The following is a 24,605-nucleotide window of genomic DNA, read 5'->3' as shown; positions in this document are numbered from 1 at the left end:
CTCCTATCAGGGTCTTCTCATTTCAAACCCACTCCATGGTGGAATCTCTCCTAAATTCTGTCCTATTCTGCCATGCCTCCCAGGGAACAAGAGGCCCTGAATTACTTACAGACCACATGGGGAAAGGGGAGGAATGACTTGCATTCTGTCTGCCAATCCAGTCGGCTTTTCATTAGCATGCCGGGATAGATTTGGAGATGATTCAGAGAGCAAAATGTTCACCAGCAGCCTGACGTCAGCGTGAAAAAATAAACTAGCTTGAGCTGGAGCCGCATGGGCACAATCTGCTTACTGGAACTGGTCTTGCCTACTTGGTACCATGAAGATGTTAGTGATTATCTAAGATCTCATAAAGTGAACTTCTTTTCATATGATTCCAATGAGAGCAAGGGAAGAAAATTTGGTCCCTGTAGGACAGGAAGGAAGGGAAAACTAGGGTGCGATGTGGTTTGCAGAAGGTGTTGCCCAATGCCTCTGGGGGAGCAGTTATTTTCATGGATAGAAATTGATTTGGAATTGAAAGCACATGGAATAAATGCTACTGCAGAATAACAGAATAGCGAGATATCCGAGATGATTTTCGTTCTCACAATATTGCACTGAATTTATTTAATCCTTCATCGTTGCCATTTTGGAAATACTACATGCTTGGCCTATGCTCGGCGCTGGGGATAGAAAAATCAAGAGGAAGGTCCTTGCCTTCAAGGAGTTCGTAGTCCAGTGTAGGAGAGAGGTCGTGAAACAAGGGCAATACAATGACATAGAAGCTTCAGGAAAGCACCAGATGCCATAGAGAACTTAGGTTGGCACAGAGGAAGGACCCTAAACCATCAGCCATTTTAGGGCAGGCTTACCTTCAGGTGGGAAGAGACTCATTGGCTGGGAAAGTCCAAGTTCATGCCTTTTATTCAGTCATAATTGTTCAGTCCCTCCTTTCACACCCAGAATGTTCCAGAATGGCTGCTCAACTCCCTAATCATCTTAACTACTGGCACTGCAGCGGCCCAGGCTTTTCAGAGTGGACATCAGCCATGTACAAGTAGTAGAGTCATTCTTATCATGAAGGGCCTTGTGTTTGAAAACTAAGGACGTTGAAATTTCCTTGAAAACCTGAGAGAGTAGCGAAGAATTTTAAGCAGGAAGATGAGTGTAACACACTGATCCGGGCATCGTCTAGGGTATCACACAGCAGAGAGAAAGGTAAGGGACTCACTTCGAGTATCTGGTAGACATGAGTGTGGTGCTGGGTGATTCCCCAGGCAGGCCTGGCCTTCATGACAGTCCCACTGCAGGGCCACATCCTCCCAAGTTCACAGCCACTGAGTGGCAGAGAGGGGTCCGAAGCCCCGCCCTGGATCGTTTGACTCTGGTTTTCGGAACACGCCTCCTGCTTCTGCTGACTGCTCTGGTTCTGTTAGCCTGACTGTGGAGTAAAGCGTGATCTTTTTTTTTTTTTTTAAGATTTTATTTATTTATTTGAGAGAGAGAGCACGAGACGGGGGAGGGTCAGAGGGAGAAGCAGACTCCCTGCTGAGCAGTGAGCCCGATGCGGGACTCGATCCTGGGACTCCAGGATCATGACCTGAGCAGAAGACAGTCACTTAACCGACTGAGCTACCCAGGTGCCCCGTAAAGCATGTTCTTACAGGAAATACCCGTCGTTGGTCAGTGGGTACTGTTACAGAAATAATAGAATAAGGTCTGCTGTCCTGATAGTCCTTGAATTGGTTATGATATTCATAATGCTGCATTTACGTTGGGATTCCTAAAACTTGCATGTTGATTGAGCATTTCTTTGGCAAGATTCTTGTCTTCCTTGAGCTGATTTCTTCTGCTAGATATTTTTCCGCCATCAGACAGACTAGAACTGAGGCTCTGCTCTACCTCTTCTAGCTTACTCAATTCCTTCAGGCTCACTGTCCTTATTGATAAAGGACATGAATACCACCTGCCTCACAGGGCTGTTGTAAGGATTAAATGAGTAAATACATGTGTGCACCTGTTATACAAGAAGCAGAAAATTCATGTCAGCGGCTATCGCCGGGACTGGGGCCTGGCACATAGTAGGTGCAACATGAGCGTTTGTTGAATTAATGAATGAATAACTACCACATTTTTATCTGGCAAGTGTCAGTACCATTGAATTTTAATGGACCAGGCTGGATGGCTTACCCCAGTTGTCCCACGTGGTGATAGTTTTTTCTCTCAATTTTTCAACAAAAGAGCATCATACGGTGCCATTCCAGAAAATAAAACAAAGGAGACCAATCACTTCTCACCGTGCAGTATAAATAAGGCTTTGAACAGAAGCACACCTCTGTTTCCAGCAACAAGACTTGTAGTTTCAGCTCTGACATGTTTCTGGCAAGGGAGGATGAAGGACTGGGGAGAATGCTACCAAAAAAAAAAAAAAAAAAAAAAGTCAAATGAGAGTGCAGGACAATCTAAGGGGAGTAGTTTGAACTACTATAAACATGAAGACAATAAAAGAAACTTTGGAATGGAAACTCTATAGACACACATAATGCATATGCCTTGGGAAGCGGGGGACATCTTCTGCACAAAGCCTTAAGCTAATGCAGGGAAAATTATTCCATAAGCTTCAGAAAAATGTGGATAAGTCGGCAGGGAAAGTCACATGAGATCACGGATTAAATATCAAAGGAGGTTATGCAAAAATAGATATAACTAAATAGTATTTGAAGATGTTAAAGAAAATTTAAAAATTATACTCCTGATATATATAACAAACGGATTGAGTGACTTCCTGGTTTCTCAAAATGATAGATACATGCCAAATAGAGCTTTGCTTCCTTTCACAGTGGACAGGTTCAGACTCAATAACCTGAAGGATTTAATCCAGTTTCTTACAATGTCATTATGTTTCTATTTGAAAAACAGAAACTCTTTGGAACTTGAAAAAAATAAATGTCAAATGCGATCTCAAAAAGAAAAAAGGGGGTGGATATAAACTGAATCTCTTGTATTTCTAATTGGTCAAGTCTGCCCTGAAATACCAAAATATATTTCAACACCTGTCCTACCATTAGGAGATTTTAATGACCATAAGTCTATTCCTGTAACATCATTGTTATATTTAGGCACAATGTTATTTTCTGAGTAATAATAATAGGGAAGTGAGAATCTCCATCTTAATAACTCTGTACCTTCCTATTTGTATTTTTATTTGGTACTACCACTTTTAATTTCAAAATTATTCAATAATTGTTTGTCCTCAAATCTTTTTTAAAAGTTTGTAATCAGTTGTCACCTAACCAGCTTATAACTTCTCCGTTAATCTTTTTTTGTAAATCCATCATGCAAGTCTCATAACCTTATCAATACTCTGAACTTCTGCTAGTCTCTTTCATTCATCTTGTTTTGAGGTTCCCAGAAAGGGGCATGATCTTCCAGACCAGACATGTGTAGAAAAATACTCTCACTTTTTTTCTGTGCGTGTCAGATACTGAAAAATGCTCCCCATGCTTAAGAAGGAATACTAGCAATAAAAGAACCAGCCCCCCAAAAGTAATGACTTTCATACTTTTCATTCCACATCTATGCAGGATTAGGGACTGTGGTAAATGAGGTGAGAGCTGATATCATGTGGAAATAGTGAGCTTAGGTAAGGATTGCCAACAAGTTTGAATGCACTTCTCAAATTGTTCCCTTACTGCATGGATTCAGAAAAATTTGTCTAAAACATGACAAGTTAAAGGAATGTTCTGAACCGATCATTTGAAATGACACTAGTTTCAACTCAACAGTATAGTTTTACAGCTTTATGCTTTATAGAGATTCAGAAATTACTTGGGAATTCATTTCAAAAACAATGTTCCTACCTGGAATCTGAAATCATTGCTCCTGATTTTCTAGTATCACACACCTTGTGGAGGGAGGCCTTTTAGCGAAAATCATGCGTTTTCAATTGGTTAAACTTATTTCCATTAGATTCACCAGAATAGAGTTGGACTGATAGTTAAGCTTTTATCCCACACATTCTTTGCTTTCTTAAATAATGCATAATGAAAATGTATTGCTTTGTGTTGGAAGTTTGGGGTTAATGAAGGTTTCTAGCAACTTGCATTTTTCTTTCTTTCAAATAGAGTGATGTTTTCATGATACAGGAAAATCTTTGTTCTATTTATTACTATTTCATAAGTTTGTTTCTGTCTTCAACAGGAATTGAAAATAGAATTAACAATTTTTTTTAAGATTATTTATTTGAGAGAGAGAGAGACAGAGCACAAGCAGGAGGAGCGGCAGGCAGAGGGAGGAGCAGGCTCCCCGCTGAGCAGGGAGCCCGATGTGGGGCTTGATCCCAGGAACCTGGGATCATGGCCTGAGCCAAAAAGGCAGCCGCTTAACCGACTGAGCCACGCCGGTGCCCCAGAATTAATGATTCTTAAATAAAATATAATGAAAGCGGAGCAAAGATGGGATCAGATTAGTGTAGCTCTGCCCCAAAGACCACCGTCACTTACGACTGGGCATTGTCCTAGTTGTCCAGAAAGCAGAGCCTGTAGTGAAACTCACGTGCTAACGCTGCGAGGACAAGCCCAGGGAAACTCGGGTGAGGGAGAGAGGAAGCGAGACAGGGAGACAAGGGACGGGGAGAACAAACGGTGAGGCACACATTTCTAAGCTGCAACAAATCCTTCCTGGTTTCTGGGCATGAGGGGCTTCTCTAAATAGGTCCCAGGGAATGCTGTGCGTCAGTCCCCTCCCCTGGGTCCCATTTCCTCCACACTCTCAGGACAGGTGGCTCAGCCCTTTCTGCACCGGCTCTGGGGGAAAGCAGAACTTCTTTGGCTCTAGCCCAGGTGCAGAGCCGCCTGCTGGAAGCTGGTGCCAGGCGTGGGGGTCCTCAGTCGCTAGCTTTAGTGGCAGTGGAAGCGGTCTTTCCGGGGGCTTCGGGACTACGGGCACCGTGTCAGCCAGTCCCGAAAGCAAAGTCAAAGCAGGCTGAGAAAACCTGGGCTGGGGCACGTGTGATTGGATCCCTCGCAGACAAGCAACTTAACTCCTTTGTTGCCTCAGTTTTGTCATCTGTAAAATAGATACAATTAGATCTTGTATCTAATTACAAGATAATTAGAAAAACTAACTGCCTTAATACATTCGATGTGATTCGAAAATGCCTGCAAAGGTGAACAAATGGCTTGAACCATCATGGCATCATGATCTTAAGTACGGAGCCTGTACTTCAAAGAAGATATAAGTGTTTGTTTGAGTTACAAGTTCATGCATAGCATTATTATTATTGACAATTTCAGTTATCGAAACTAACCAAGGCAACGCGATAGGCAAGTCTTCCCCCAAATAAGTCTATCACGAGGACAAAAATGAGATATAAATTCAGTTCCAAAAAAAAAATGAGGCCAGATTCTAAGTCCTGGGCACAGTATTTGAGTTGTGGGTCCAGTAATCTCTCTCTGAGAGTGGCCAAGCCTTCCCTGCAGCCTCGCTATGCCCGGATCCTATTTCTTCCCTGTGCCATTCAGATCCGCAGCAGAGTGTTTACCACTCAAGTTCAAGTGACAGGAGTCTGCGGAAAGGGGTTTCTCTTTCCTGTTTCAGCTCTGTGTGCTCTCAGGTTGTAACGTGCGTCCATTCAAAGCCCCAACAGAGCAACTGCTTTCTTTGTATTCAGCCTGGCTCCGCGTGGAGGCATGTTACTTTAGACTATCTTGCATCAACACAGTCAGCCTTGAAGCTGGAGGATAAATAAACACAGATTCCCTCTCCGGTGTCTCCTGACCTTATTACTTGAGAATGGCAGGATGGGTACTAAGTGTAGGAGTTTGCCTTGCTCTGTTTTTATTGGCTACATTGTTCCTGTGCATGGGAACAGCAGTGAAAGCTATATGCTCATCTGCTCATTATCACCCTTCTGGTAGCTTTCAAAATGCTTTGCTTCAATGAAACAACAAAAGTCTTTGACTTCACTGCCCCAACTTAAGTTATTTCTTTCATTATTCAGAAAAAAAAAAGGGGGGGGGGGGAAGATGACTTGTAATCTTATATTGAGCCTAGCAACATAAAAATAGATACTTTATTTTGAGGCGATTACCCTCCCTTATGATTTATTATAATGCATCTTCTCAGAAATGTCAAATTAACTCCCTGCTATAAACATTTCTACTTTTAGCTCTTAAAAAAAAATCAAAGTATCAAATATTCCTTCAGAAAACACCCAGAAATGTAAGGTTTTCCCTTTTATAGGCGATACAATGCGGTACTGTTTCATGGAGTCTGTGAGGTTCTCCACCACCCCCCCAAGAGCAGTTTTTTGGGTTTCCTCTAATGGTTTCCCTAAAAAGATCCCATTTCCTGTACCAATGCCAGTGATTGATTTATAGTTCACATTCTGCCTTTGATTTTTCTGGTTTTAGTGGTTTGGGTAGCCTAATACTGCCCATTTTTTTGCTCATCATTCACTATGTTCAGACAGTGTTGGATGTCAGCTTTCAGTTTTTAAATAGAAGATATAATAACTACCTAGTTTGAAAAGCTCTTTGGGATTATGGGTTTGGTTAATATCCTCTAAAAACAATTTCAAAAAACTGTAGTAGAAGATTATAAATGACTTTTTATGTGATTGCATCCCCTGGTGCTTTGAAATAAAAACACAATAAAGAGTATAAAAACACTTGGTCAGAAAGGCTAATCCTGAGTTGATGCCATTTACATTTAGATTTAAATAAGCCAGGCTCTTTATTCTTTCAAACTTTGCTTCAGGTTTTAAATTGAGAATACATGGAAATTAAAAGTCCTCATATGCTTAGATATATTTTGAAAAGTTATAATGCCTGAATTCAGTTGACTGCTAAGAATAATAACTGTGATAAACATAAGGAAATGTAATTAGTTATTTTTAATAAAACAATTATTAATAATGTTCATCTAATATGTGGTCCCAGGTAAAGCAAAGCAGGGTCATTAATGTAAGAATGCAACAAGATTGTGGGTTATGCACCTAAGCCATGTGCCAATACAAAGAATCATAGAGCCTGATCCCCTGGTTCTATGAGTGATGGAGTATAAAGCAGCATGTCGTGGTGGCAAAGTCTTCTACTAGGAATCCAGACCTTGATTCTAGTCCCAGATGGACCGGGTGACCAATAAAAAGTCTGTTTTTCCAGTCATAACGTGAGAGGTTCAGATATGAGGCTTTCATGGATCTTTCCAAGACCAAAAGTCTAGAGCTCTCTGCACTGTAATTCCATTTTAAATGACATGTGCCCACTACACAGAGGGCAGTTTAAGAATGGTGCATGTGGGCAAGGCCTGCTGGGAATCCCTGGAATCAGCTCCTGGAAGGGGTGTGGGTGGGGGGCGCTGTGAACAGTACCCCGATGACCTTAACCTGATGGGGTGTGTGTGGAGAGGGCGTAGGGTCTGGGGGAGGGCCAGGATCATGGCCCAAGAGTTGGTCCAACCAAAAGGAGAATGACTAGGCCTGTTCTGACACACGTAAGTATTTTTGTTTGGCAACTCAAAATTCTTCAGAAAGAGGGCATATGCTCATTTATAGCCTGGCCTCTTGATTCTTGGCCAGTCTATATGTTTTTTCATTATACAAGTCTTGAGGAAGAATGACACCTAGTATTTGAGTAATGGTGTTCTAGCTCTCTCTGTACATTTTTAAAGGGCTTTTGCTTCTAGAGTAACCACTTTTAATCCACTGTAAAACTTTTAGCTGACCCCTTTCCAAAGCCTTCAAACCATTCTCTAAAAGTTGAATCTTCTTTCTCTTCTCAAGTGATCGCCTTCTCTAGGAAAGTAATCTATCTAGTCAAGCAAGTATTACTTAATTTTTGTTATTGAGACATTTCCTAAGGATGCACTATGCACTGGCCCTAAGCAATAGAGACACTAAAGGTAACTAAGATGTGCAGTGTGTCCTCTGGTAGCTCCCAGCTCAGTGCAGTTAGACTCCTAATAACAAAACCCCCGTGGAACCAGAGGGCTCCCTGGGAGAGCCCAGAGGCTGCAGACAGCCTAGCCCTGACCCAGGGAAACCACGGAGTGTAAGAAAATACCAAAGGGTGTAAGAGAAGTAGAAGGGAAGAAAGGCATTCTGGGCGAAGAGGTGTGAATGTATGTGGGATGTACTGAGACGCGGTGAGTTCAGGCACTCTCACAGCAAAATCCACACGGCTTCTGTCCCCCTAGAAAGCAGGCACAGCATGAAACAGATGTCATCCCTTCATGTGTTTCTACATCGGAGGTCCTCTAGAATGAAGCTGTTAGAGCTTCTTAGTTAGGGTTCACCAGAGAAACAGAACCAACAGGACGTGTGACTTGTTACAAGAAATTGTCTCATTTGACTGTGGAGGTGAAGAAGTCCAAAACTATAGCGGAGAAGCTGGAAAGGAGAGCCCGTGGGATAGTTTCAGTCCAAAAGCTGGCAGGCTTAAGACCCAAGAGCTGATGTTTCAAGTCAAGTCTGATGGCAGGAAAGGACTGTTGTTCCAGTTCAATCAGTCAGGTAGTAGGAGTTCCTTCTTACTCAGGAGAGTTAGCCTTTTTGTGCCGTTTAGGCCTTCAACTGATTAGATGAAGCCCACCTCCCCAGTAAAGAGGGTGGTCTTCTTTACTCATTCTACCAATTCAAATGTTAATTTCATCCAAAAATACCCTCACAGACATACCCAGAATGATATTTGACCAAATATCTGGGCACCCTGTGGCCCAGTCAGGTTGACACAAAATAAACCATCATCCTACCTCCTCTCAATACTTTGAGGCTTAATTATAAATAATCTGGAGATATTCCACCAGCCTGATTACTAAATTGGCAGCTCACTATGATATGACTCTTGCTTTTTTTTTTTTTTAATTTTTTTTTTTAAAGATTTTATTTATTTATTGGAGAGAGAGTGAGTGAGAGAGAGCATGAGAGGGGGGAGGGTCAGAGGGAGGAGCAGACTCCCTGCCGAGCAGGGAGCCCGATGCGGGACTCGATCCAGGGACTTCAGGATCATGACCTGAGCCGAAGGCAGTTGCTTAACCAACTGAGCCACCCAGGCGCCCGACTCTTGCTTTTTTGAAAGTCTCACAATGCCATAGAATTTCTGGACAGTATCTCGGGGTCGAGATATCACCAACACTCTGCTTTGATAATTTATTGACACTATTTTCAGAATTGATAGCTAACCCATTGTTATAATTCAGAATCTATTTATATGTTCTGGTGGTTAAGTGCATGTGCTGGAAAGTCAGGCTGCCTGCCTTTGAATGGCAGCCCTGCCTCGTAAGGGCTCTGTGACCTTGAGCATCTAGCTTAAATTCTCTGTGCCTCTGTGTCTTCCTTTGTAGAATGTATGCAATAATAATCCCTAACTCTTGGTTGTTGTGAAGATTGGATCAGTTAATACATATCAGTTAATACATGGAAAGCTCCAGGCAGGTGATGGGGACATGAAATGTACTCCAAAAAATAGCTATTCCCATAGTCACATACCTTTTATTGTAAAATGCTGTTTCAGCCTTGGCTCAACGTTAGTTAAGCATTGGTACTTTTTGAGGAAAGAGTCCTTATCAAGAGCAGTAATATTGAATATGCTCAATTAGCATACACTTTGGATAGACTCAAACCAAAACTTCAAAGTCTTAGTTGGCTTGAGAACGACACCAGATTTAGAAAATGAGTTAGAGATGATGAAATAGAAAGTAACACATTTCTAGAATATGCATAGGCCGTGGAGTATTTGATCCACTCCTCTACTTCTGTTCAGTTGAGTTTGTTATAGTCAGAGAAACTGTCCATATTTTAAATGGTTCTTTGGCATCTTAACATTAAAAACATTTGCAAACAAACCAACAGTGGGTGGGGGTGGAGAAATGCTGACTGATGCTTTTTGTCAGGTTTTGAGTTGTTAGCAGTAACAGGTGGATTGACTGGGGCTAGCCTATCTTTGGGTTGAAGGCATTCACCTGACTGATGGAAAAGCAACCTTGGGTAAGTCACTTGGACTCAGGGCTCCTGAGCCAGATGACAAAGCAACCAAATGTCTAGCTAGTCTTTTCTCAGTGTGCTATTTCTGACTTGTCCTCACAACCCCATCGTTCAATAAGTGATTTCATATCTGTTTAGATAAGTTTGTTCACAGAACATGAAATACATTTGCCGGGTGATGGGTGAGGAAATCCTTCGGTTCCTTGAATTTAACCTTGTGAGTGCTTCAGTGTCCTTAGGAAGGTCTTTACTTGTTTCTGTGAATCTTCAGAGCACCCACCTGCTGTAGGCTCCTGTTCAGAGGCTTTAGGGTATCCCAGTGTTTGTACAACCCTCTTATGTTAGCAGCTCAGAGGTGGTGGAATGCGAGGTCTATTAGCACAATTTTCTCCTTTTTTGATGATATATAAAATATGTCCATATTGCTGTGTATTTGCACCTCCATCGGTAACACTATTCTGTCTTGAAAAGTCATTTTTCAGATTTTCAAGTTCCCATGTCTGAGATTAGTCTGGCAATGAAAGTATATTCAGAGTCAGCTCTTTGAAGCTGGCTGTATTAGTCCACTTGGTTATTTCCTAGGGGAAATTCTTCTTCGAATTAAAAAAAGGAATGCTTTGCCCATTTATCAAATGACTAAAGATAGCTGGGGATTAAATCTGAATGGAGTGATTACTGCTTTCGAAAACCCAAATAATGAAAAGTATGTTGTTGTTGTTGTTGTTGTTGTTGTTGCCGTTGCTTGAACCATCCAACGGTTCTGCCATTGTATCCCCTGAATCTCCTCCTCCCTTCTTGTTCCCGACTCATTAATCCGTGTATGAATTTCTGTGCATCCCATCCGTAATACCAATATGAATTCTGTATCTCTGAAAAACTTTAAGGAGGGATGTTGAATCGCAGAGCTTGTATATTTTTACTGGTATTCATTGTCATGATCATTCTTAGCCCCGGTTGCAGTCCCACGTGCTCTTTTCAAGTGTTATTGTAAAGTTAAAACTGTTCATCCTAAGGCTATTGCGATGAAGCCAGTTTTGGCCTGTTATAAAAGCTCTGCACTTTTTCATTTTTGAGAGCTAAACTCAGAAGGCTTTGAGCTGTGCCTTGGTATATTTGTATAGTGGATAGCACCATTCATTTAATACTTCATTACGACAGAACTGCAGTCCGTATACATGGTATGCAAAATGAGCCATTTTTGTTTTAAAACAGATTGCAGATGAAAGGAAACCATTCATTTCTTGCTTGCTTGCTGTAATTACTAGAGCACTAATTACTCCAAATCACTGACATCCAGGGTCAGGAAGGATGACAACAGAAACATCAAAGAAAAGATGGGGCTCACTTGCTATGACAGATTTTCCGCATTCCCAACCACAGTATTTTTTTTTTTTTATGGCTACTGTTTTCCAGTTTGATGGTGAAAACAGCAACAACAAACATGCACACAGTCAAGATTGCTGAATGTTTACTATTATTTCATTCGCAGTTTGACGGTGAGAACATGTATATGAGCATGACAGAGCCGAGCCAGGACTATGTGCCAGCCAGCCAGGTGGGTTAATTAATCTTCTCTGCCTTGTTTCAAATTGTAATTAAACAAATTCAAAGAGTTGCATTGCAAATGAGTAGCACTATCAGTAACTGCTGCAATCAGGAATAATCATAATTTATAAACAAAGCATTTAAGCCTTGTTTCCAGTTAATGAGATAGAGCTGATAAAACACCGGAGTTGGCATTTGTTGAAAGATACTACCTTGTTTTCTCTCCAGAATGGCAAGCAGCTGTTTTGCCAGCATGATCTTTCCTAAACAGTTGTTTTACCTTTAGGAAATAAAGTCTTGACAGGTGCAGGTTATTTGTGCTTCTGACTATAGAGGAGTTTAATCATTATAAGCTACACGTGTCACAAAGAGCTTTAATTATCAACTATTGGGGCAGTTTTCAATACAATGTTATATTTGTAACCAAGATCACATGGCCAGTGAGCGCTATGTGGCTGCTTTCAGAATCTACTGGGGTGGGTAGCTTTCCGGCCAAAATGCATGATCTGATTGAAACCTTTCAAGAGCACGTTTGTATCCATTTCCCTGGGAATTGTTGACAAGGTATTTAATCATGAGAAGTGACAACAAAAGTCCAATGAAAATGCAAATGGTTACCTTTATAAAAGTGAATTCTGGGATATTTATTTTTAGATACTTAAGACCAGCCCCTTTAATCCAGTGAGGGCGTTTAAAGCAAAATTGTAACTGCCGTAAGGTGCCAGCATAATGTAATATGTAAGGACACTGTGAGCAAAAATAAACACGTGGATAAGTGAAAGCGAGGGAGAGTTCATAGGAGCATTTTGTAGATTTGAACATTTTTTTTTTTCTAGAATAGCAAAACCATGGCAGTTTGAAGTTTCATGTATCAGTAACTATGGCGTAAACCCTAACACAGGGGTTTTCAATGCCTTGCATAGCCGCCCAAAGATATTTGATAACTGGGATGGGTCGGGGGAACAGAGAACAAAAATAAAACTTCTATTTTTCTTCATGGTGGTTGTCAGTGAATTAATCTAATGTATATGTTAGGGGTGCACTTTGTGAAGCTTTGAAATTTCTCTAAGAACAAAATGTCTCGTGCTTAACTCAAAACAGAGGCAAGCCTGCCTCTCCATGAACTTTGCATTTAGAAGTCATTACCATCACTGCCTTCCCTGGCAGACACTCTGGAAACCACACTATATGGTTTAGATGAGAAGGTCATCATTAAGTTCAAAAGATCCGGACTCCATTTCCTTCCATTCAGCTGAGTTGATCACTTTCAGAATACCTTTGGAAGGCTGAGCTTTGCATTTACAATTCTTACTTCGCTGAATTCATTTGGCTAAGTAGCCTCCGAGATCCATAGGTAGTTGTGAATAGGACTGTTTGATTAAAAAATGAAAAATGTTACTATTAATTTTCTTCTAACCATCAATCCCCAAACTGTACTGACAAGTTTAGTATTACTATTAGATTAAAGCAACCCAGTATCATCTCTTTGGTGCCTTTAGGGTTTTGAAGTGTAAGGGCTAATTGAATTTGTTTGAAACAGTAGAAACACAAACTCAATAAATGATTGCTGTTATAAAGCAGCAGCTCCCGTTCAGAGAATCATTATGTCCGTCTTAAAGACTTTTGGATAAAGGATTGGAAATTCAAAGCATATACATCATAACAACTTGGCTCCTTAGACTTTTAAATTCAAGTACAATGGATAAGATTAAGCCCCTGACTAAAATCAAACAACTAACATTATTTCTTTTAATATTTCAATCAGGAGTTACTAAGAATGTTTTAAATACCAGTGATATTTTATGAAAGTGTAAAGAGCCCCAGATACTTTTTGGGCTTTGTAAAGATATGACAGGTTTGTGTGCCAGAAGCAAACTATTTTTTAATAATGTAGCACATATGAAAATGTTTTTCGAATGTGCTATTTTAAAAATTAGACTGATGCAAGATAATACATACTCTGGGGGAAATAAACTTTGCAAATTACATAAGTTGAATGGCCTTCGCTAAATTTTACACTTAACATTCCTTTTGTTTACTGTGTGTTTAGAGTGTGTTGTTCAAAAATTCATTACCTGGTATTCTTTTGGGGAATTTTAATCAATTTACCCCTTTCGGCAACCATAAATAGGATTTTAGTCATCTTACAGGAAAAAAAAAATAGTTTTATCCCTTTTCCTACATAACATCAAACATCTGCATAGTTCAGTAATCCAAGACAACTTGCCTCATAGCGTCACTCAACAATTATAATTCCTGTTCAATTTTCAAATCAGTACATGCTTTGGGACTTACAGACTAAGTTGCTAAGTAGCAACATATGGTAAACTACTCCTCCTATGATGTTGCTGCAAGCAAAGCGCATAATTCTAAACTTGAAATGATTTTTATAGAAAGCCACTGCTGGAATGGCTCCAGAAATGGAAGTACATTGTAAAAATTAATGATATTCTTTTAGACAGTCCCAAAGGGCTCTTTGGCACTATCTACTGCATGCATTCTATACCTCTTAAGCTAGTGTATACAAATCCTTAAAATTTTTTGCATATAATTTTGTAATTGATAGGCAGCTTTTAAATTGAGTATACTACCTTATAATAAGCCTGACAAATATGCAATAAAAACCCATGACATTTCTACTTCTCCCTGGCTCCATTCTTGGAATATTGACTATTTTCCCCTCTATTAGCTCACTGTAAGTGTGCTCGAGCCAGGTCTAGCTAGCTCAGTACTTTATTTTATTTTATTTATTTATTTTGAGAGAGAGAGAGCGTGTTCTCTGCGGGAGAGTAGGGAGAGGCAGAAAGGAGAAGGAGAGAGAGAATCTCAAGCAGGCTCCACACCCAGTGTGGATCCAGATCTCACAACCCTAAGGTCATGACCTGAGCCAGAATCAATAGTTGGACGCTTAGGGGTACCTGGGTGGCTCAGTCGTTGGGTGTCTGCCTTCGGCTCAGGTCATGATCCCGGGGTCCTGGGATCGAGCCCCGCATCGGGCTCCCTGCTCGGCGTGAAGCCTGCTTCTCCCTCTCCCACTCCCCCTGCTTGTGTTCCCTCTCTCACTGTGTCTCTCTCTGTCAAATAAATAAAATCTTTAAAAAAAAAAAAATAGTTGGACGCTTAACTGACTGAGCCACCCAGGTGCCCCACTCAGTACTTTAATTTAAACAGCACTTAATTTTTTTTTTTTTTACTATGCATAGAATTTGAAGCATGTGATGCAAGATTTCTTAGGGTGTTCCCAGACCCTGGCTAAAGGGGCCCATGTTGCTTGACACCTCATGAGCTTGCAGATTCCCTCCTAAATAGTTTGTGGGAACATGTGAGCATGTTAAAGAAAGGAAAGCCAGACGTGAAGACTGGCTAACAGTCCTTCATAAACTCACTTCTTTCTCGTTCTTAACCTGTCACGTCTGTGTGACCAATATGGCAGAGTATACAACAGCAAGGCAGGAGGGAATTGGGCTTCCCAACTTAGCTCTGACTCTTCTCTAGAACCTTCCAAGCCCACTCCAACTCACATGCTATGTGGCCTTTCTCTTTCCTGAAAAAACTCAAGCCCCTTTCTCCAGGCCCTAGAATTATGGTACCTTTCATAGCTCCTTATATATGTGATTATACTCAAGATACAAGTGTTCATTTGAATTAAAGACATCAGAGGAAACAGAAGAGGAGCCTGAGTCTCTTGATTGAAGCTTTCTATGGCACCAAGATTATTTATTTATGTTTAGTTTTGAATATGTGCCATTACTTTTTCTCATTCTTTCTTCTTCTATGGAAATTTCTAGAGTATCATTTTCCATGGCTACCTGTTCATTCTGAGCTTTCCATCCACACTGGCAACACCCCCCCCCACCCCCTTCTCTGGATACAGAAACATTCTCATGTATGCCTCAGTTGGGGTGCTGCATGAAAAAGGTAGAGAAGGACTGATCTTTTTTATCCAAGAAATAATCACTTGATGGGGGAATCAGAAGATTTTTCTAGTGTCAGGTCATGGAGAAGCTTAATTCTTAAGAAAGTTACCTGATTGCACCATATTTTCAATAAATCACTTCCTCCTTGACCTTGGCTTTTACTCTGCTAAACCATGTCCTTCTGTTTGGTTTCCATTCCTACTCCCTGGCTTCCTTTTTTCCTTCCCTCCTCCCATTCCTCCTTTCTTCTTCTTACTCTCCTTCCTTCCTCCTATCTCCATGAATAGTTATCCTTTAAGCTTGAACTAATATTTATTGTTAATTCTGAGCATCATGGTAAACCCTAACTATTAGTGTCCTGAGCTGAGATCTGATTTAGATTATTTTCAGGTCGTGATCAGGTTTCCCTGTCCCTTATCCGGTCCCTCAAATCTCAAGATTAAAAAATAACAGTGATAAAATAGAAGCAATATTATTTTTCCCAGAATCTTAAAACCAAGCACTTAACACACTTTTCCTATTCCATCTTTTGAATATAAAAGTTGAAGGGCATCTATATATTTAGGGCAGTCCTCTCGTGTGTGTTTCAGGTTTGATTTCTAACTCCACTGGGCACCTGTTCCTGACTGCAGCTTGGACTCCACATATTAATTCATTAAATCAAAATTCATCACCTCCAACCTACTCCCTCGCCCCTCAAACTTCTTTTTTTCCTGTATTGCCTATAGTCATAAGACTTAACACCACCTACCCAGTCATCAAGACAGAGACTTTGAGAGTCTCCCTTATCACTTAGCCCTGAGTTAGTGTTGTAATTAGATAGTGTTGATTCTACTTTTTGGCGTAACTTTTGACTCTGTCTCCTCTTTCCTTCTACATGATTATTGCTTGAGTCCAGGCTCACAGTTTCTCATTAATTTCTCTCGTCTCACCTCCACCTTTCCATTTCTCCTCTCCCTGTTGCCAAATGATCCAAGTCTCTTCCCTCCTTACACACTGCCAGGCCTCTCCAGTTGGAGTTGGAGTTATCGATGTACATATTTGCCCCTCGGTGGCATGTAGCATACTAGAATTGGTACCCATTTCCTTGTCTTGCCCACCTGATTGTGAGCTCTTGAAGACAGGACTTGCCCTTGTTTCTTCCTGGATCTCCTGTGCCTTGAGTGTCTGGCTTCAGAAGTATGCAATATTATTTGTTGAGAAACGAGTAAGTGATCAAAATATTTTGTGTGCATTTTTTAAAATCACATTAACTCCTTGGATTTTCTGCTTGTGATGATTTTCAGTCCCACACTGCAGCCATTTAGCAAAGCTGGCCCTGCCCATTTCATTCCAGTAGCTTCTCTCCACCTGGGTGCCGATACCTCAACACATTAACAAAAGGCACCAGTGCTCCCGTCTCCTCAGAGAATCATTTCAAGTACAAGACTCAAAGAATTAATGTGATAATAAACTAGATCATAATAGGCAGTTATTCCTACAAGAATTATTGTATTGCTATTTGTCATAAGCAATATAATGGCAGTGGAACCAATAGGACTCTCCAAGTTCCTCTTTGTACATGAATTTCTTTAATCTACTGTTAGAATTACAGTGTTTTGAGGTCTGCAAATGTATTAAAAGCTATATATTTTTAATTACATGTTTTTCTAATGAGAAAATTCTCTAGGTTAGAGTGTAAATGAGGTATGAAAAACAGGTCTAAAAGCATAATATTTTAAAGAGCATTTTTGGGGGAAAAAAAAATCTCTTGACTATGGGCCATAAAATTTCCATGATTGTGACATAAATTTGAACTATAAATTAGACCAATTACTTTTAGATTGGTTCCTTTTGGCAGAAATTTCAGGAGTAAAGTCAACTTGACTTTTTGACCATTGACCCAATAAAATGGCAGAGCCGCCATGCTTTGAGTCATCTAGTTAGTCCAACAAAGTCTGGCATCTTAACAAGCCCAAACTAGTTACTCAAACCAGTCTTCAGCGTAACATTCAAATGATTACTCTGCGCAGTCCCGGAGGTATTCATTACAGACAAAATTGCTCTTGTTGCCTTGATAGAAGCTGAGTTTTCAATGGGAAATGAAAGGATGCCTGGAAAAATAGGCCACCTAATTAAGTTAAACTACTCTAGCATTTGGCTTGACATCTTCATTACTCAAAATTAAAAAGATGCTTCACTTGAGCACACAAGTTACTATTGTTTATGTTGTTTTCTGCCTAAATTGGCTTCTTACATGGAAGTCTGTTTTTCAGAATTATATCTTGAAATAGCTCACATATTTCTTACAGTTTATAAAAATGTCTTTTTTTTTTTTAAGATTTTATTTATTCATTTGAGACACAGAGATACAGAGAGAGAGCATGAGCAGGGGAGAGGCAGAGGGAGAGGGAGAAGCAGGCTTCCCGCTGAGCAGGGAGCCCGACGCGGGGCTCGATCCCAGGACCCTGGGATCATGACCTGAGCTGAAGGCAGATGCTTAACCATCTGAGCCACCCAGGTGCCCCTATAAAAATGTCTTAATAGCTGTATGGATTGTGAACATGGGTGCCATACAAATATATATCTTAGAGCTCTTGGTAGTCAAGCACACATCAGTCTCTCTGCATATTTTCTTGATCATTTGCATATTAGTAGCATTGAAATTTAGATAACTTTTTACCCACCCAGACTTGACTATTATCATCGTCATCTATATTAGTGGGGTATTGGCTCTGTTAGCTATAAAGATCAGTTACATGAGAAACATGGATTCCTCAAAAAAACCTTAAGTAGACCGTAAGATTTAAACTGAAATTCATTTGTCCAGTGGAAGTGTTTTATATCAACCTCTCTAGCAGAGCTATTTTGGGAACATAAACACATGTAGAGCACGCCATCCACTGATTGCCAGTTCCCACTCATTGACACTAATGAGGCAGCTGACAGGTTAAATGTTGTGTATCATATACATTTCCAAGCTGTGGGATTTGTGAATATAAGACTCATTTTTTATTTCACAAAATGAGTGTTTGTTGCTGAGTATGCTTGAGAATTTTATGGTAATTGTCTAATAGTATGTTTTTTCAAGCATTAGGGAAATGCATTTCAGTGATAAAAACGATGAAAATATCTGAGTGGAATAGCATTAGTGGTAAAAAAAACAAAAAACAAAAAACAAAAAAACAAACAGTTTCTCCAAAAATATCGAGCTTCGTTTGGAGGATGGTTTGATCAATGGGCAACTGTCTAGTGACACCAAGACATTCTGCTCTGGGAAGGGGTGCTGTGACGTCAGGACACCACCTAACCGGGTTCTACAGTTGCATTTGATCCATTTGAAAACAGCGCGTTGGCTGGTTCAAAATTGTACTTTGTAGATTTTTTTTCTTTAGCGTATGAACAGTTATGAAAAGCTCAATGATCCTTCCTGTTAAGTTTTGCAATATATAACATGCTAGATTTTTTTGTCTGGCACTTACTGTAGCAAACCTGTCACTAAAGAATGTCTAAAAAAAAGGTATGGTATTTTAAGTTAAGAATAGAGATATGTTGAATGATGTCATCTGTCTATGCCAACTCCATTTCCAAGACACGTACAGATAGTTCTAAACAAACACTGAAATTTTATTATGCCAATATGTCAAGTAGAAACGATTTTGCCCATTTTTAGCATAAGAACACTGAGGCTTGGAAAAGCTGAGTTTTTTTCCACCCACCCATACCTCTCCTGAGACCTCCTTCTTCATATCCTCATCTGTCACCTAAACACCTTTAAAAAAGTGTCAAGTTTCCCTTTGCAGTTTCAGTTCCTCGGTTTTGGAGGAGACTTAGCTAGACTTCCCAGAAACACAAGGTTTCAGTTTAATCTTTATGCCCATCCGTATTTTTTTTCTTTCTCCTGTGTTTTTTTTTTCTGCTCTGTGTTGTTTCACAGTTTAGCTATAAAAATGTATGACTATAACCCTGATGGTTTGAAATTAATTGATGACTGTCTTGCAAAATAGCCTCCATGCGCTCCTTGCTGCTCCTTGATAACATTGTGATCATTGTTCCCTGTTGCAAGCAAAGTCAAACAAATGACTTCTTAGTCCTACCATCAAATCATTCAAATGGAATAGGCTGGTCTGAAGGGCTCCAAGGGTCATGATTTGAGACCGATAATGAAGCCTTCCCTGTCTGCAATTGGGTCTCCTTGCATTTCAGAAGGCTCTCCTTCAGGAAGAGCTAAACCTACTGTGAGTTGTTATTCTCTGAAGGCACAAAGCAGAGTGGCCTTGGAAGAATGGGAGGGAGAGAGGGGGCAGGTAATAGGACTGCAGGGGTGGGGCAGGGCTGGTAGCCCCAGACGGAAGTTGCCTTCAGGGAAACCTGGACTCCTCTGCACTGTGACTCCTGAGCTGTTTATTTCTTATGCTGACTTCAATTAAACTTCTTGCTTGTAGTGTTAGTAGGAAGCTTCTGCTTGGCTAGAAGTTTAGGTTAGCCCTCCCCTCTCCCCAAGATAATGAATGAATTAGATCCATAATAGTAATAAAAGCTGTCGCTTGGCAGCTCCCTGTGTCTGGCAAGGGACTAAGCAAAAGCTTTGCATACATTATCTCATTTAATCCTTAACAACAGTTCGGTGAAGATGACAGAGGTAAAGTGATTGGCCAAACGGCAAAAAGCTAGTAAATATCAGAGCCAGGATGTTGCCCAAGTCAAATTCCATCCTTGCTCAGCTAGGCTCCATTTTATTTTAGCACTTTAAGGTTAAGACGTTGATGGACTAACCTCAACCGCTTGGTAGGACTGAGATAACTGCCCAGTACTGTGACCTGTGTGTGGGAATATTCTGAAAAATACTAGTTTGAACCAAATGAAATTGCGAATATTTGACCATCATTGGCTAACAAAAGCAGCAATTTCGTATTCCAATTTCGGTTTCATATTTCATACTTGTTTAAAGACACATACAAGCTGTACAAAGGTGAGGTGTTTAAAGCAGTGCCTGCCTGCTTCTTTAATTTACCCAGAGCAGTGATTCCTTCCTTCCGGTCTTTTCCAGCCTTTCCTGCCCCTTTGCCTCCACTGCTGTCCTCTTTCCTCTGAATTCTCACTACTTTTCTTACCCGGGCCTAATACACTTTTCCCCACCCTTCACACTTGTCCTTCTCTCCTCCAGGAGATACACAAAGTACAAGAGGCCTTCCCATAGAGCATCCCTCCTGCTGCTCTTCCCCAGGATCCTGCTCCTGGGTAACTGAAGGACGGGGGTTTAATCTTCATGAAACTGAGGCAATTGTTTCCAAATGTTCAACTGTTTTTTTCCTTCCATGTCCTTATCTTCAGCTCCCCTTCAGTGTAAACTTTCTTCCTAGCAAAGACCCTAGGAAGCGAGATGCTCCTCAAATATTCAGGGATCCATTTGCAATTGTTTCCTGGCCAAAAGGTAGGACTTGCCTATGAGAGTATGCTGACTAGAAACAGGAGCTCCTCTTTCCTTTTCCTGGCCCCCTTGACTGAGGGAGGAACAAATCAAGAGCATAAACCAAGCATAGACCATCTGTTTAGTTCTCCTCCTCTGCTGATCTGGCTCCTTTATGAAGAATATGAGTCTACATACCCAACATTTACTGATTTCTACACAACGGGCAAAAATGATAAGAATGGCCATAAACACATGCAACATGTATTTTTAAGTGTACACATAAAATATGTACGTATAAAACTAGGCCAGTGCTGAATGCTCAAGTCCATTCTGGCTGCCTGCGTATGATTTAGCAAAGAGAAAATGACCGTAAGCAAAAGTCAACTCAACACAGGTTTTTTTCAAAAAGAAAATATATTGAAGCTTAAAGACCATAAATGTTTCAAGATGGCATATTAAAGCCCAATGCATTTTATTTAGTTATTATATGTATAAAAAATAAATCTGTCGCTATGCTGGGGGTGTCCTCGCTGCCCAACGAGCTCTCGAAATGCAAGCAGATCATTGAACCTCTGTGAACCTCATTTTCCTTATCTGTAGAGGGAAGGCATAGTCTTCAAGGTCTTCTCTTGAGTGAGCATTCTGTGATTCCATTTGAGCATAAACATAGAACTCTAGAACATTATTCCAAGAAAAAAATGCATAAGGTTATTCATCACAATATGGTTCATAACAGAAAAATCAGAAACACCCTATATGTTTGGTAATAGGGAACTGAGAGAATAAATTATAGAACATGCACACCAGTATATAACTTGCAGCCATTTAAATAATAATGTAAATGATATTTATGGGCATGGAAAATCATGATATATTTTCAGTGATCAGATTAAATAACATCATGGTATAATGACCATAATAAAAAATGATAATGTAGCTAACATTTATTAATTGCTTGTATGAGCCAGTATTTATTCAAATTATTTGTATTATCTCATTTATCTCATTTAATCCTGATTACCTTGAATGAATTGAATACAATTGTTATCCCTATTTTACAGATTTGGAAACTGAGGCTTAGAGGGAGTAGGTACTTATACCTACTAAGCGATCAGCTGAGATTCACATATGCATTTCTAGCTTCAAAATCAGTGCTCCGTCATCTGACTTTTAAAACAAAAACCCGAAACAAAATAGCAAATATGAACTATAAAGAATCTTGAAAGATACACATGTTTTAATAGTGGGTTTTTTTTCTGAGTGGGTGAACTGAGAGTGATTTCTTTTCATATATATGTTTTTGGTTAACATGGATTATTTACAAAATAAAGCAAAAACATGTAGAATTGAATCTCAGAATATAGGAATTCAATGTGAGAACTGAAAACCTCTGAAAAACTAAAAAAATTATAGCTGCATTTGTACATAAAATTGTATGCTAAACAATGAAATTTAAATGTTGTAATCACCTTTTAAATACTCAATTTGGAATGATACCTGTTACCAGAAGAACATCCTTGGGACCCCACTAGGGTTCCAGAAGTAGCTCTTGTACCTCAATCTGCTCTTCCTAATCATTCATGTGTAGGTTGTGGCTTGTGGAGGGGGGAGTACGTTATTTATTTCCCAGAAATTTGTCTTTTGTGTTTTGGGGGGTTTTGTTTAGCCAAAGGGAAGGCTCATATGACAAGAGCACACAACGCCTGGTTTTAAAGTGTCCCCTAAAAATGCAGCTTGGAGGGGCACCGCTGTGGTGGCTCAGTCAGTTAAGTGTCTGACTCTTGATTTCAGCTCAGGTCAGGATCTCAGGGTTGAGGGATCAAGCCTCACATTAGGCTGCTTGAGATTCTCTCTCTCCCTCTCCCCCCTCCCTGCTTGCGCTCTCTCTCGCTGTCTCTCAAATAAATAAATAAATGAACCAATCCTGGCCCTAAGAAGAGACAATATCAGACATTCCCCAGGGCGGCCTCAAGTCAACCCTGTTTTCTGGTCTCATTCAGGCTTTGCACACTGGGTTTTCAATTATGAAAAAACACAATCCAATAAAAACCAGTCTCACTGGGGACTGAGTTGGGCTCAGTACCCCAACGTTTGTTTTGGTCAGTGGGACCGATCTTGCCCTTGACGTTTCCTTAGAAGACCTGACCTTGCTGTTGAACCTCCTTGGCACATTGTCCAGACTTGCTCATTTGCTGACTTTGTGATCTTCCCTTGATCACATATTGCATTTCAAGAGAAGTGTCTGATATTCAGGCCCTGTTATCAGGGTAAATCTGCTTATAACAATCCCTTCATCATCCCAGCTTCAAGTAATTCCACTTTCATTCACACTCGACACTTCAAACATGCTCTTTATTGGGAGCATATGTTTTTATACATCTTCTAATTCACTTCCTTTATAACAAGCTGCATCTTATAGTTCTTTGTATCTCAAGTCACACTTTGCAGGCTGCCTTACACATAGTAGGTACAGAGCAAATGCTTCTATGGCGGATGAGCTGCTCATTACCTTTTACTTAACACAGGGTACAGAAATTAATGAGCACAAATAAAATAAATGTACTTTCTGCCAAAAAATTGCATTTTGATAACTGTTGCTTGAAAAATTAGTACATTGTGTGTTTTTAAATGAAGATGATTTATTGCTATTGTCTGACATGTGAAGAAAGACAAAAACATTGTTTGCAGGATCATTGGCTTGAGCACATCAATGGCACTGTTGGACAGTTCTTGCTGAGTGTTAAGATGATTTATGTAACAGACCAAAGCTTTGCACAGTAATACATTATAGTCTCAAGCTATCAACCCTCGTTCATGCAGAGACAAAAGAATCGGAAAAATACCTACTTCTGAAGGTCTTCTCAAAAGAAATTGGAGATAATGTTGATGCCGTTTAAACTCTTTTGAGAGAAATCACCATTACATGCAATGTCTTAACTTCTGAAAACAGATAGAGGACGTTTATCATTTTTCTTTTCTTTTTTATCATTTTTCTAATGAACTCTGCAGTTTTCTTTGCTTTCCACTTAGTTATTTGAATCATGCAACACGAATTTTCAATAAAAGATGAGACACATTTAAATATTGGGATTTTTCTATCCTGAAATTCCAGGAATTATGTTACAGATTAAAAATTAAGGCATTCCATATACATGTGATGGCAGTGCTATTTATTTATCTTTTGAATAAAGATCTATATGAGAAACATATTTTACAATGTTATAACCATACCCATATTTTCAGTGTATGCATGATTGCACGAAGCCATCACATAATTTAAAGATATGTACAAGATGATATCTTTTGAATTCTTCTGAGTTATGGGATTTCTTGTCACCAAAGATCGAGTGCTCTGTATAATGATTGCAATATGTGGACAGAGACCCACAAAGACAAGTCCCCTCTGGTAAAAAAAAACTAGATTTTAAAAATAGAAGAATAGGCAAAGTCCAGAAGAGAGTTCCCGTTATTTGTTCCTGGTCAGCATATATTAACACTCTATCTAGACAGTATGAAAACATGAATTATCTGTACTCAAAAGAAAACTCATCCTAATTAACATTCCACTTCCAGATGCAATATAAAGTCAAATAAGAATAAAAAAATAAGAACAGACTGTAGCAAAAGGAAATGTGGATTGCAGAAAGAGAAAATAATATAAACAGGATACCAGGGTCATGGAGTATATTAAGCAATATGATTAAAAAGGAATGTGAGTATGTAATTAAACAGACTGGGGCAATGAAATCTTCCAGAAACCAGGTGAGAAGTTTCCTTTCCTTTGTCA

General features: G+C 39.9%; 1 protein-coding gene across 1 annotated transcript in view; it reads left to right on the top strand.

Annotated features, from left to right (window-relative positions):
- The window catches only part of TOX (thymocyte selection associated high mobility group box), a 295,661-nt gene that overhangs the window by 135,965 nt on the left and 135,091 nt on the right, over positions 1-24,605 (top strand). The window contains exon 2 of the mRNA XM_035011207.1: positions 11,454-11,519. Coding sequence (XP_034867098.1) covers positions 11,454-11,519 — 66 coding nt within the window. The remainder of the gene's footprint in view (positions 1-11,453; positions 11,520-24,605) is intronic.

Source organism: Mirounga leonina, unplaced genomic scaffold, assembly GCF_011800145.1.
Source record: "Mirounga leonina isolate KUSES-001 unplaced genomic scaffold, KU_Mleo_1.0 Mir_165, whole genome shotgun sequence".
Lineage (NCBI taxonomy): Eukaryota > Metazoa > Chordata > Mammalia > Carnivora > Phocidae > Mirounga > Mirounga leonina.
The sequence above is the reverse complement of the archived record's forward strand: the minus strand, read 5'-3'. Positions and strand labels throughout refer to the sequence as shown.